Genomic DNA, 14,875 nt, shown 5'->3' with positions numbered 1-14,875 from the left:
TTACTCATTCAAGCTAGCCAGGTAGGTCAGCTGAGTCCCTGGTTTCCCTTGAAGTGTTTGTTTTAATTAACTATGTCTGGCCTCTGATCCCTCTGCACAGTAGAAACTTGTAAATGAGGGGGCTTTAGGTATAGGAAGGAAGCTGGGAAATCCCTTCCTCTTTCTCAAACCTGCTGAAAATGCCCTAACTGTTCCTTGGCTAGCTCTGCAGTACAGAAAGTATTTCTCACCTTCTCTGTATATGTTTTCCCATGAGACTTTTAAAAATGTTAGTCTGGGGCTCTTGGAGGTGATTAATGAGCTGATTAAGGCTCTGTATCTTGCTAAAAATAGTAGTTAAGCCACAACAGGTTTCGAAGCTGAAGTTTATATACAAGGTATTTAAAAGTAAAATGCAGTGTCAAGAACTTACTGCAAGATGCTCAGCTGTGAGGCATCACATTGTGGCAAAGGTGATGCTCTGTCGTTTAGAGGAGCCCAGGTGTTTGCCAAGGTACAATTTAGGACGAGAGATCTGAAATCTCCTTTGTCTTTGCTGTCTTGCTCACTGTACACTTACGGGGCTTGCTGACCATAGCAAACATCTTTCTGCTTTTTGCTGTGGTTCAAATAGTTTGGTGGTTTTTTTAACTACCAGAAAGATAAGTTTAAAGGTCATCTTTTCCAGTTCTTGACAAAACTGTGTAAATTACATCTTATATTTGTATGTTCTAAATCATACACTGGTAGTGCAGCCTGAAAGGATCTGAAAACACTCCTGCTGTGAGCACACTGTAGTGCTGGAATTCATCCAAAGCAATGCCCCATAAAAGAATGGTAAATACGTCTGTGTGAGAACAGCCTACTTGGCAATGTTCAAAATGCCACTGGGTTAAAACAGAGTAACTGCAGCTTTTCAATAAGGGAATCTGACAACTCTGCAGATAGCTGATACGGACCTGTAACCTTTCCCTTTTAGCATAGTAAGTGACCGTGGCAAGCGTTTGGGTGAATTCTTCGATGTTATTGCACAAAAAGGAATTTAAAGTAAAAGTCATCTTTATTCAGCTGACTCTAGTATTTGCTTGGTATTTGATAATGAAAATTACAAAAATTACAGTGGCAGTAGGAGGAGCAAGAGAGTGGAGGCACAGCTGCACACTGTATTCTGTGTAGCTGCTCATCATTCATACACATTTTCTGTTCACACAGGTATTTCTGAATGCTATGCTAATTGGAATCATTATTTCTTTTTATTCAGACTCTCGCTGATGTTGGAATAATTCCTGGAGGTGATATGACACCAGAGGCAGCCCTAACTAAACTGTCATACACGCTCAGCAAGAGTAAGCTTAGCTGGGAGGAGAAGAGGCAGGTAAATATTTCAGTGTGACCTTGAAAGGCTTTAACTTTCTCATCTAGTGTGCTGGCTTCTGCTTAGCTGAATGCCTTGAGCTTCTCCCTTGCATTTAAAAGTAATTGATTCCAGAGCCATAATGTGAACATCACGTGTTTTTTTTTTCCTTAAGGAAAATACTGTTAGGCAAATGAATATATGTAGATTGGGAGAGAAAAGAATTCTCTGCATAAGTCAGCTGAAGACTGTGACCGAGCCATAAAAATGCCATCTTTAAGCGGTAGTAGTCTACCTTGGACGTTTCTGTACTTAAAAACCCATATGTGGAAATTCATATGAGAGACAGAATCCCAACCCTACTGAAGTCAGCAAAGATCTTGTCATTGATCTTAGTGTGGTAAAGATTTCATCCAAGACTCATTCACACAAAGCTAATTCTGAAAATAAATATTGCCTACAGCCTCTTCCTTTATAGCATTTCTCATGACAGTGTTAGATTTTGTTTCTCTAAGAGGAGATACACTTTGTAAATACATAAAAAATTAGAGGGTTATTCTAAGAACCATTTGTAACTGATTTCAAAATCATAACCCCTTTAACAATGTTCTTACTGTTCATTGGCATTTCATCAAGGCTTTTTTCCTCAAATTATGTAGTTATATATCATGTTCCTTTTATACAAGGAACGCGTAGCTCTGAATTAGATAGGGGAGCAGCAGCCTGCAGGAATGCATGTGCTTCTGTGCTTGTACGCAGTGAAATCATAATCCTGACACTTTGGGAGATGACATCATGATGAGTCACTCTCCAGACTTAGAGCACCGCATGCACATGTGTATCTTAGGCTGGTGTGTTGTTGTTATAAAAACTGAAACAAATTTCATCATTATTTCACGCTTAGTATCTTCCAACCAGTAGCAACTCTTGAGGCAAACATATTTGGATACCTGTGAGCTTAAGCGGAGTGGCTGGTACTACCGCTTAACCAGCTCAGAAACATTTTCAGACTCTGAGCTTTTGGTTGTTTGCTAAAGCCTGGCTCTGAAAAATGAGAGGAGGAGGAGGAGCCATGTGCTTCTTCGGTGAGGATGGCAAGAACATACTCTGTGCAAGAACATGCTTGACAGGCGACATAATGCTGTGTGAAGAGGAGTGGTGTTGCGTGTGTTTGTGTATATACATTTTAGGAACCCGTGCTCTTCGCTGATGCCCCTTTGGTATGCTCACTGACCCAGGAACATCCATACACTAGCCTGTTTTTTTAATGCAGACTTTAATCTTCTTGCACAGAGGATTATTTGACCTGGGACAGGAGAAACTTTCCCAGCTGGCTTCCTGCCTAGGTGTGTGAGTTAAAACTTAATTTGGGATCCAGTTTGCTGAGGTGAGATACCTGACTCAGGTGAGGACTTGGTGATAGCACGTTTTAGGTACCGCTGGCACAAGGTACTCCTGCATCTTCATGTGCCGCCCTTCGGAATGAGCGCGCCGGGACCTCCTTTATATGGTTTGAAAAACAAAATAACTTTTGCAATTTCTTTGAGTTAAGCAGGATTGGTTTCCTCATTTGACTCATTGTACAGACCCACAAACAATTGCGTTGGCACAACTAAGGGTGCAGCGTGCTGCGTTGCCTGGGCAGGAATGAGTGGTAGAGACCAGGAGAAGAAGAAAGTCTGGAAATATGTTGTCTGTGGCAATATCTTCAGCTACACATATCACCAAACAATAGTCTCCCAAGGGACGGAAGCTCTCCTGAAGCTGGCGTGGTTATTTTGGGATTCTCTTTCAACACGAAGAAGCAAGGAATGTGCCCCCAGACACATGCAAAAGGCTGGAGAGCTGGTAGGACTGAGTGAGGCACGTAGGGCTCCACACGGGGTGCATTTAGCACAGGTGCCAATTGCTAAGGTTACCTGTGCAAAGCAATGATCTCAACCTGTCAAACCCTAAAAGTGCGCCAAAGCAGTTGGTATCCTCCGAGTTACACGTATATGGGACTCTTCCAGCAGACAGCTACAGTGTTGTCAGCGCTTGGAGTTGGTTTGTTGTTTTTTTTTTTTTTAATAAAGGGCATGCCTAGACATAGGTAAACCTGGGGCATTCCTCCTTCCAACATCACATCTGTTTCTTGCAAACTTTCACAATCCTGCTTTTTAAAATTCTAATTGAAATAACTACGTGCTTTATAGCTGCATCAGCAACCTTTGGGGAAAGTGTGCCAGTATGTAAAATTGTCAGAATTGAGGAAACCAGTTGCTTTTCCTTAGCAACTGGCTTCTCTCTCTGTTCTTCAGATTTCCCAGAAACCTGTCTTATGGAGTATTTTCTTTTCTTTATTGCCATGTTCAAGCACTTTCTACACATGATTTGGCTGGCCTTTTTGTCCGTTTTGTGGTTTTTTTTCTTTCCTCCCCTGGTTGTATTGGATGCACCCCCATCCTGCAAACTGTTACACGCCTGCTTTAATACTGAATGACTGGTGCTACTGGAGACCCTCTGTATTTAAAGTTGGCTCCGTGGCCAAATTCTAACAAAATCAGGGCTAACGGAGCTCTTTGAAAATCCACTGAAATAGATGCCCGTCCACAGGCAGCACTGCTTGGGCTGTTTCGAGGCCTTCGTACACGGTCTGTGCAGGAGTACTGAAGTTTGGGAATGCTGGCAAAAGGCAACATTTCAGAATATTCTGGTCTTGGGCCTCGCTCTGCTAATTACTCACTATCTTTGTGGTTTTTAGTAAGCTGCAGTTCACCCCACTAGGGAACTTTTGTCTGCATACTCTAAAAATTGGGGTGTTTTGTTATGTGCTTATTTTGGTTTCTTTGCTTTGGAAGAAAGTTGGGGTTTTTTTCACCCCTTTGTCTTTTTAAACTTGCAGTCTTCATGGGACAGTAACTATTTCTTTAATCTTTTGTCTGCGTTCAATTAGTTTCCATAATTCCTCCAAACAATTTTCTAACAATTCTAAGGTTTTTTATTAGACTACTACCATATTTTCCCTCCACTAACAAAGGATTTGATTGCTTGATTTTCAGATGCTGAGTGAGAACCTAAGAGGAGAAATGACTGTTGTACCCACAGGAGCCAAGATCTCTTTGAGAGATAGCAAGTTTATTCAAGTGATTGCCAAATCGCTAAGTATCAGCAGCAAGGAGGTATATGCTTAATATTTAAAATTGAACTCGTGTAAAGCTGTAAACTCAGTTAAATGACCCTTGTTTAAAGATTAGGAGCTAAGCTGAAAGAAAAATAGAACATTAGGGCTTTTATATGATTTTTTTTAGTACTGAGTGTCCCAGCTAACCAGTTGGGTTAGGGAGAAAGGACACAATGACAAGCATAACATTAAAATGTTTTTAATTAAAAGCATGTTAACTTTTTTTTTTTCCTCTTTGTAGCCCCATCTTGAGTTTATTTTCTTGGCTGGCTGGCTGCAATAACAAGCCCTAGATGGTTGCTGTAATTCAGGGTATCAATGATATGAAAAAGTGCTTTGTGTTTTTGTGGTCAAAGGTATTGACAGTTTGGAGCAATCCAAATAATAATGGGTAAAACAGCTTAATTGTACATGCAGTCATAGAAGGCTGATACTAAGGAAGCACTATGCAAGTGTAATTTGTGGTGTTTAATATGAGTACCTGCCAATTGAAAAACCAGAAAATATAGTATTGGTTATAAGATACAAGTATTTGCTTTTCTCTTGGCTTGGTTTCAGGGAAGATGGGACTTTTAGTAGCTAATGAATACTGATTATATGGTCCTTTAGTAAGCCTGAGAAATGGGAGGATACTTAGGGGGCCTATGGGACTTCTCACTGGAGGTTTGGAAGTACAGGTTACACAAATATCTGAGGCATCACAGGAATAAAGTTCATCCAGTCTTGAGAAGATGGGACTACGTGGTCTTTTCCAACTCCTACCAGCACCGTTTCTCTGACTGTATTGATGTGTAACTATGGCAGTACATAGATGGTAATTAGCACGTGCACCTTAAATTGTATATATAGATATCAGATAATTGTAGTGTTGCCAGGGAGGAATATAAATCTTCATGGATGTGAGACCGACAAAATGTAAAATGAACATGAGACATCTTTCCTTCCAAGAACTAAATGCTACCATTTTTAAATAACCAAATGACTAATTCAGAAACTTTACATGAAAGCAAGGGCAGTGTTTTTATGACTTGGATATCAATCATATTAGAGGCAAGGCTGATATTAAATGTTTAATTTTACTTGTTTCTCAGGAGTCAGAAGCCGTAAGAGATGCATTGATTCCACCTTTGGCTTGTGCTGCAGCTAAACTGGGCGACATAGATGCACTTAGAGCCATAGCAGAAATGGTAATGTAAAATTAACAGTTTGAACAAACCACAAATTTAAAAATAGAGCTGTAAATGACGGGAGGAAACTATGCTCACTGAGAAGCAGCTACCTAAGTCTTAGAATTAAAGTGCTTTGACTAGTACAGTTGGATTCTAGGCTTCTCAGTCTTTGCCTTTGAAAACTGGTATGTTCTTTCCCCTATCTGGTTCTCAGCTGTTTACACTTTCTTTTGAACTGTGAAAATACAGGTAGATTAAAATGCAAGTTCTTATCTGCTAACTTTGGAACACTTTAAAATGGTTTGAGCTGCTTTCTTTCACTTAACTTTCTTTATGCATATTCATAGTATCCATCTTTTGGATGTAAATCTATCATGATTAAAAAAAAAGAACGTGAAAATTATATTTAAGCAAAACACAGTGCAGTGCTAATTCAGGATTTTTGGCTCTTCCTGTAGCTCTAGCTTGCATTAAACCTGGAAAAAGAAACAGGCATTTCCCTGTATCAACTTCTACACTTCTATTTTTTTTTTTTTCCTCTTTGCCTTGATTTATCTTACCCATGAGACTTTGGTAATGGGTCTTAAGAAAGGATAAATATATCTGGAAAATAACAATAAACTAGGCACTATAGGCACAAAGTTGCTGTATGGCGGACTGCAATAAAGAGCATATCTGAACAGGCTGTAATGACAATACGTGTAGAGGAGGGGAACATGCAGAAGGTGGAATAAATATCTTTAGTGGTGCTAAAGCAACGCTACAAGATAAACCTTAAGGACGTTGGACAAGCTTAACATCTTGGTGGCAGAATTACAATGTGGTGTGTGCATCTACTGTTGTACCAACAACTTAATGTGCAGGCATTATCTTTTTAGTATGTGAAGGATCTGTCCTTTTGTAGGGTGGAAACTTGAGCTGTGGAGACTACGATGGCCGAACCCCACTTCATATTGCAGCCTCTGAAGGGCATTTACCTTTAGTTGAGTATTTGTTGACATCTGGCGCAACTGTTTATGCTAGAGACAGATATGGATCTACCCCACTGATGAATGCGATCAAGTTCAGGTAACAAAATAATTTATACACCACTCTGTGTAAAGTTTATAAACCTACTATCATTTTGGATGTAAAGTCCATCACTGTGTTTTGGTCTTGTTTTGTCTCAGCAGTCACGTGTAAACGATAGCAGTTAAAATAACACAAACCAGCTTCATTTCCAAGAAAGTGACTAGCCTAAATTAAAAGATTTTTTAAAAATTATATGAAATGAAAGCAAACAACTTGGTATGCATGCAGAATTTTAGCATAAGGTAACATTGCTGCCTTCCTGCCAAGACTTTGTCCATAATTTCAGGACTCCCCTCTTTGTTGTGAGGCTACCTTATAAAACAGAGACAAACTGATCACTCCTTTTGACTGTCAGACGTGAGAGTGCAGGACCAAGGGCTCTCTGTTTTCTTTCTGCCCTCCCCTTTCTCATCAAGACCAGACTATTTCAATTGGCACAAAATATACCGGTAGGTTGACATGTTTTAATCTTTCCCTTTCAGCAGTGCTTTCCTGAGTCTCTTGCTGGGTGACTGTTGTTTTTGATTTTTCCCTTCCACCCACTCTTCATTATATGGGATGGCTGCACGGCTCTGCCTGCTTTGTGGATTTCCTCTTCCTGTTGTTGTGGATGTCAGCAGTTCTTGAATGGTAGTCATGGACTGGTCTTTTCCATGTTGTATAGTCCCAAGGAATGGCCATAGCACAGAATAGAAAAGTTATCAGATATCAAAATTTAATTTTAAAAGACTTATTTTATATAGCCTGGGGATTCATAGAGCCATTGGTCTTCCAACGTGTTGGAAGCTGCACGCCCTAATCTCTGCTTGTTTCTTTGATCCACTTTCAGCTCCTTATCTCAGATTCAGTCTGTATGGTTGCAGGAGAGAAACTGTTTTCTTCTGTAAAGGAGCTTGGAGTGATAGAATTTTCATGGTCTTCGTGGATGTCTGTCCCCAGATATTCCTACAGCTTTCTAACGTTGACAAGTTCACCTGGTCTGCCAGGCTGGAGTTAGCTCCCTGGGAGGTCTGACAGTCCTGGTTTTGCATTGGCTGCAGGAATAACTTGAAGGCTTTTTTCTGTCTCAAAGACCAGATGTAGAAAACTCAACAGGCCCTATTAACTTGAGACCTGAAGTTCTGTGTGGCCACACTGAGCTATTGCCATACCTTCTGCATGGTCCCTGGTGACTTTGTAGTTGTTGCTTTGTCTTATGAATATATAAGCCCTTCAGTGGCAAACCCTTAAAGCCTTAAAGCAAAAACAAGCCCAACAGCAAATCAAACAAATAACCTTGTAGTTGAATAGAGGTGGCTCTGGTCCAATGTGAGAAAATGCTAAAGCTTTAGATACCATTAGATGTTCCTGCAAATCAGGCACCTACTTTTTTTACCGCACCCATCTACCGCCTCAGGAATTTCACATGAGCTTGTTGTTTGGATTCCTTAGCATTGCCACTCCTATATTAGACTCCTACTATGACTCTTAAGCTCTTTAAAACTGCACACCCATTTTGATACAGGGAATTGTAAAAGGAAACTGCACCATAACCATTTTCAGTTTCTCTTTTTATTTCTACTGCTGGAATGAGAGGAAGAGTTGACTTAAAACTAATCTCATAAATGTGTATTTATGATCTGCTGTGTACTCACATGGCATTTCACACTGATAAGCACATAAAGCAGAGTGGTAAAGATCAGACAGCTGTATATATGCGTAATCAGATACCCACTAAAAAGATTTCTGCTACAGAAATATTTAAATTCTATTTATGAAACAGTTGCGTGCTGAAAGTGAAGAGATTATCCTGATGCAGTGTACAAAGTGGCAGAGAGGGAAGGAGGAAAACTGATCTTAATAAGCAGTCAATGCTTTAAACTGTTTAATATTGTAACTTTCTCAATTTTACTGAATATTGCATCAGCTTAATCCCATTTTCTGAGAATTAGTATTTGTTTAATTGGCATTTAACTGCAGTACAGTATCCACTCATCTTAAAAATAGCTTTCTTCCTGTTTTTTATGCCACATTTCTCAGTGGCTTGCCTTTTAACCTAGCATGCGAACCTATATAATGATGACTGATTTCTCTTTTCCATTTAAAAATTTGTAAAGATTATCAGGAGTTATGTGTCTTCTTAAAAGCTTCTTAACATAGCACTGTCAGCTGGTAGACCAGCAACTTGATCTATATCAATGACAGTCTCTTAAATTTTTTTATTTTAAGTTACTCTTTCTTTGTTTCTTTAGATGGTAAAATGTGGAGTCCCTTTCTAAATAAGAAATAAACTACTGGATTTCCGCTTTTTCATTTGTAACTCTGCAATTTGCATGTAGTCTCATTCACTATATGCATGAAGCTAAACAGACCACTGTTAATTTAGGCCAGTTGCTTGACATATCAAAATTAGTAGCGTTCCTTTAATTTCTTAAAGTACCCTCCAGGGATAATTCATTTTCAAAACAATAGAATAATACTTTTTTAATAACAGAAACTCTCTAAGCAGGAAAATGTCTTGAATAAAAATTGTGTATATTTTATGTAGTAAAAGCACTTCCATTTACTTGTAGTGCAGTGGTAAAAGGTTGAAAATGGGGTGTTGTTCATACAGTGCTGTGAGAACATCAGATTAGAGGCAGTAAAATTACCTCCCACGTAAATATGAATTTAAATACTTGATATTTTGCAAGGTTACATTTACATTACTTCAGGAAATCTAAGGCAGAGTGAAAATCTAACCACCACAGACTCCAGAAGCACACCAAAGCCTGTCCTTACAGTATTTGAGCACAAAATTCCCACTGATGCCATGTAGGAAACCGAACAAGTGAAACTAAGCTGATCCTGCCATAACCATTCCAGTTGCTAGGGGAGCAAGCAGTAAAAAGAATGAAGCCAGTCAAGTTTGGATATACATTACACCTGCATTTCTTTAAAGAGAGTTGGTGGAAGGTGTGCACCCTAAGGCCCCAATCCGGCAAACTCTTACATGCGTATTAATTTCACATGTGTGATTCATCCCTTTTGAAGTTGATTCACTTTTAGTAAGTGTCTGCCAAGTCGAGGCCTAAGATGATACATCCTCTGCAGCACCTCGATTGCTGTGAATCCAGAGCCCTGCCCAACGCGTAAGAGTTCGGATGTCTTTGTCTGGAACTCAGACTTCGCTCACTGAATGTTGAAGACCACATCGAGTCATTTATTTTGCTATTGATCCATTAAAATATTGGTATAGATTGGGTTTTTTAACTCCAGTGTTATCAATATTGGAATCTACTGGGGGGAGACACTAAAAACATTTTTTTTTGTCTATTTGTTTTTTCTTTCAGAGAGCAGATGAACGACAGTGCTAGTATCAAAAGGCTAACTTAAAATAGCATTGTCTCTACAGGCTATGTCTGACCAAGAATCACAGAATTGTAGAGGTTGGAAGGCACCTTCAGAGATCATCTAGTCCGATGCCCCTGCCAAAGCAGGGTCACCTAGAGCAGGCTGGGCAGGAACACATCCAGATGGGTTTTGAATATCTCCAGAGAAGGAGACTCCACCACCGCTGAGCTAGGCCTGTCCCAGTGCTCTGAGCCACAGTTTGATAACACAGAGCACTAAGAAAAGGGGGAGTCAGGAACAGTTGGCAGGTGACAGTAGCTCCTCATGGTTTTGCTTCTCAGATAGGGCTAAACTGAACAAGCAGCTGTGCACCCCAGGCTAACATGGTGACATTGGCCTTCCCTCTGCACCGTGAACTTCTATTGTCCAGCAGTTGCTCTGCTCTGGGTTTTGTGCTGTCACCTTAGAACAGGAATTGCATTTGAACTGTTCCCAAGAAGTTTATTGCTCTTGACATCAGCTGAACTTCAGATCAGCTGAACTGTGACCCTTGTGAGGCTTTTGTAAAGCCATAGGAGAGCAGCACTTAAAGAAACAACTTCTAAAGGCAAATACCTCTCATGTGCCTAAGACATAATAGTATCAGAAAATTCACAGCCAGCCTCTTGAAATATGACTAACGCTCTTGTGGTAGGTACAAGACAGAAGAAGTGGTGCTCTGGATAGGGCTTAAGTTTCTGCAGAATGTAGATACCGTTTGGATGCAAGTAGGAACAAGCTGTGGTGCGACCTACCTCCCACATAGTTTTCATGTTGGGTGATGGGAATGTGCGAGGTGGTCCGTTTGCTTTCTTGGATGGATCGGCTCTTCATAGTCACAGTACTAAATTTAACGCTTTTTACTTGTGCGTTACTATTTGTCCCTATTCTTCCTCTCCCTTCCCCTTCCCTTAACAAGCAGTGGATACAACACTTCCTCTTCTTCCCCACCATACTAAGAAATGTGATTTTGAATGATTCTTAGTTATGGGCACCGTACTTCTATTTAGAAATGTTTTATTGTAAGCACGTATTGTAAACACTGTTAGTTTCAATGCCTAAAGATTTATTTTATTTCAAAGCACTTTTTTTCTTCATTTAAATTTGCTGTATGAAACACGTGGGGTGAAGTCCCCCAGATCTGTCTTTATCGAAGACTTACAGAGTCCCACTCGGAGTAGTAATGGCTGTGTGGCTTAGGTGGGACATGAAGTGCTTTCTGGAGGGAATCCTGCTACCAGTGAGGGCTAAATAGTTACAACAGGGGAAAAGAAAATCCTGGCTCTTCGCTGGAAGCCAGAGATATGGACTTTATAGAGGGAGCACATTGAGGGAAGATACCACACAGCATGACATGCTTTGCTGCCTTTTATCTTTTACTGCTGTCCCATAGCAATGCTTTTATTTTAAAAAGTGCTAGTTTCATGCTGTGATTTCGAGTATAAGGTGAGAAGTGAGGAATACTCCAGGGCAGTTGTTGGAGACTAAGCGGGCACTCCCCATGTTCAGTTCTGTACCCAGTGTGAGCTTGAGTGAACAAACATGTTCTGCTTTAATCTATCTTAGGTCAAATTTCTTTTCAGCTAATTACTGTTCTGCTTAAGCCTGCACTAAACATTTCATACGCGTAGAATTCATTCTTCACCACAGACTGAAAAATAGGAAGCTGTGCTATTATTTGCCGGCTCAAGGAGATGCTTGTGGATGACTAGCCATGTCGTAAGGGACCCACCTGAGAAAATATTTTAGATAACTGAACAAACTTGCAGCATGCGCTGTTCCAGCAATGCTTTGCCATGAAACAAAGAAAGATTTTATTTTATTTTATTTTGTTTTTTATCTGTCAGTTGAAGCAAAGTATAATTTCAATAAATCTGTCTGGTAGGTTAAATAACCTATGTTTGGAAATGTAAAATGATTCCTAGAGCATCTGTACAGTTCTTTATTTAGTTTATAAATTGAGATCCTATATGAAACGTATAAGCTTATGTAGGCTTAATATGGATAGCTGTAAAGTATCATTCTCTTCTCATTCAATATGGAGTTTCCTGAAAAGAAGCAGAGGGATTAGATAAGCAGTTTAGTCCAGTTCTAAAATGGAAAGGCCCATGGCTACCTCCAAGAAAATGCAAGTGATTACGCAGAAATGTGTATGTGAGCTTATTTTTAATTTTTAGTTAATACAGAGGAGTTTTTAGGTAATGGGTTGGGAAAGCCCATATATTTCCTGTTACAATGATATGCCTAACTCTTTAGTTTGAACTGTTATGGTACAACTTAGTTAAAAGAGGAACTATGAAACTATCCCTGATCTACTGGTGTCATTATGCTCTTTCTGGAGGAAAAAAAACTGTGTTTGGATTTGTAAACTAGATCATTTGTTTAGCAGAGGAGCAAGCAGTCACCTCCTTTTCAAACCGAGTTCTAAACCTTTCAGTAGGTCACTTGTGAAAAACGCATTTTGCACTTTTTTCATCTGTCATGTTATTTTCTACCCATGGGAGTACCTTTAGAGACAAGCCTTTTCTATAGACTTTCTCAAGCATCTGACTATGGTATAGGAGTTGGCTGGTAGTGCTTAAATATTTATTTGTCCCTTGATCTCAAAGAAAAGGACAAGGAAGACCTCCTAAAGACTCCAGGTGGAAATAAATAATAAAGGTATTGGGAGGAGGGGGCTAGGAAAAGGTGTGTTTTTGTGGGAGGTTCATAAGAATACTTACCACAGTTTTGAAGCCCTAAAAACCTGATTAGCTTCTACATTAACCTGAAGATTCATTGCTTATCTGCAAGACATACTCTTTCTTTAAGAATGATATCTATGGGCATTGTAGTCTGTAAAATACAGGAATGATGCTATGTAATAAATGTCCTCACTGTTTGCATGTCCTTCAGTCACTAATATTTCAAGTTTTAAATTAAGCTAGCACTAAGGTTAAGAAAATAAAAATTCTTTGAAGAGAAGGGATGCATCCCTTTCATTTTCAGAGCTGAACTTAACACTTCTGTGAGCTTAGTGTGTGAAGGATTTTTTGGTAGAAAGAGCAGATCTGTATACTACATCTGTCACCTTGGAGAAGATTCATTGGTTCTGTCATGGTGGTGAATATCATATAAGAACTTCCACTGACTGTTTGTGTATAGGAGTAAGGCTGGATTTAAGGAAAAAAACCTACCAGTCAAAACACTTTCTCTGTTTTTTGTATTCCTTTCATAAAGGCACATACAAGTGATTAATTTGTTACGAGAAACAGGAGCGCACCTTTCGAGCCGTGACTTGGAGGACGTTGGAACGATACTCTGCAGGTAAATGTGATACAAAGTGAGGTGGCCCTAAAATTGGGATGGAGGGGGATGTTTTTTGAGAAGAGACTCTCAGACTGGAGAACAGTGTGTAGACAACTTCCAAGGAACAGTTGGGTCCCTGGCATATGACGTGGCTATTTCTGTGCTAGACTAATGATGAGGAAACAAGTGAAGTGATGAAATTAAGAATCAACTCTGTGTTGGAGCATCAGTATCTCAAGAGAGGTCCAAAGCAGGGAGTATTGTGGGGATAAATGAACTGGAAGCAAATATGCCCCATTTTTTCCATGCACCGTCACTGAGGAAGGGTGAGAAGGAAGCTGTGCGAGATGTGATTTAATAGCATCTCTGTTTGAGAATAAAGCTGCACATAGTGCATCATTTTTATTTTCTTAAAATCCACTTGTCACTCATATGGGAATGGCTTCTACTTTAACTAGCACGTAACATTGTTCTTAAAAATAACTAAATCAAATAGACAAATAGGCTTAACCCCAAAACCTTTGAACAACTGCTCACCGCCTCTATTTAATTTAAAGAAGATGTAATCCTCCGTTAAAGCTGTTTTTCCATGCAGTTGCTTTTAATATATAAGGTGGTTTAATGGTATGGATATATATTATGAAAAGAAATAGATGCTTGATTTTATTTTTTCCAGTACTGATCCTGAATTACAAGTTACTCTGAAAATTGTAAGGAGGTTTCATGTATTTCCTAAAATTACTTACAGTTTTTACTTCATTTCTTCTTCTCAAAACCAAACAAAAAACCCCTGAGTTACTGGCCTTTATATCAGGACTTGGCAGGAAACCATGAGACTTGTAGGGACCAGCCAGTGCTGTATATTGTCTACAAAACTATAAGGTTAGGGTAAAGCTTATGTGTGTTCTGTATCGAGACTGGACTCTGTCCTTTGGGTAGTTCTGGAATCAAGAAATACTACCTGGCGTGTTTCCGTTGTCGTAACACGCTCAGAGGAGACTGGGTAATAAGACTTCTACCATGAAGTTAAATTACGCGCTTCCCAGGGCACTGCGAGTGATAGGACACAACTAAACCCTTGGTTTGTGTAGATTCCATCCGCCAAGAAGGCGAGAGGAGTGGCTTGGGGAATGACATTCCTCTGCAAATAAATTGGCCCCTTACTTAGCCTTGGTGCCACATGCAGAACCAGTTTGGCTAGCTGACCTGGGAGTAATATGTCCAAAAAAAAGAAAGAAGAGAACAAGGGTCCTTTAAACAAAAAGGTGTTCTGAATCTTTCTGTTACAGTATTTTAAGGAGGATCGTGCACCCTGTGTCTGTATTGCACGATCTCCTGTTGTTCCAAGCTGATATTTTGATAACAAACATTTAAGATATTTTGAACTGGCATTGATGGTTATAAGTTTGGTATAAAAACAATGTAAATCTTCCAAGCAGAGGGTGGGAGTGCACGTGTGTGCAGGGGCTGAATGAGGGCTCGGCGCAGAGTGAGAGGCGA

At 39.7% G+C, this 14,875-nt stretch overlaps 1 protein-coding gene across 1 annotated transcript in view; it reads left to right on the top strand.

The window, feature by feature from the left end:
- ASPG (asparaginase) overlaps positions 1–14,875 on the top strand; it is a 48,321-nt gene that overhangs the window by 27,959 nt on the left and 5,487 nt on the right. The window contains exons 9-13 of the mRNA XM_074149706.1: positions 1,241–1,354; positions 4,375–4,494; positions 5,588–5,683; positions 6,570–6,733; positions 13,307–13,393. Of these exons, the coding sequence (XP_074005807.1) occupies positions 1,241–1,354; positions 4,375–4,494; positions 5,588–5,683; positions 6,570–6,733; positions 13,307–13,393 (581 nt within the window). The remainder of the gene's footprint in view (positions 1–1,240; positions 1,355–4,374; positions 4,495–5,587; positions 5,684–6,569; positions 6,734–13,306; positions 13,394–14,875) is intronic.

This window comes from Numenius arquata, chromosome 6, assembly GCF_964106895.1.
Source record: "Numenius arquata chromosome 6, bNumArq3.hap1.1, whole genome shotgun sequence".
NCBI classification, from domain to species: Eukaryota; Metazoa; Chordata; class Aves; order Charadriiformes; family Scolopacidae; genus Numenius; species Numenius arquata.
This window is presented reverse-complemented; position numbering and strand designations above follow the sequence as displayed.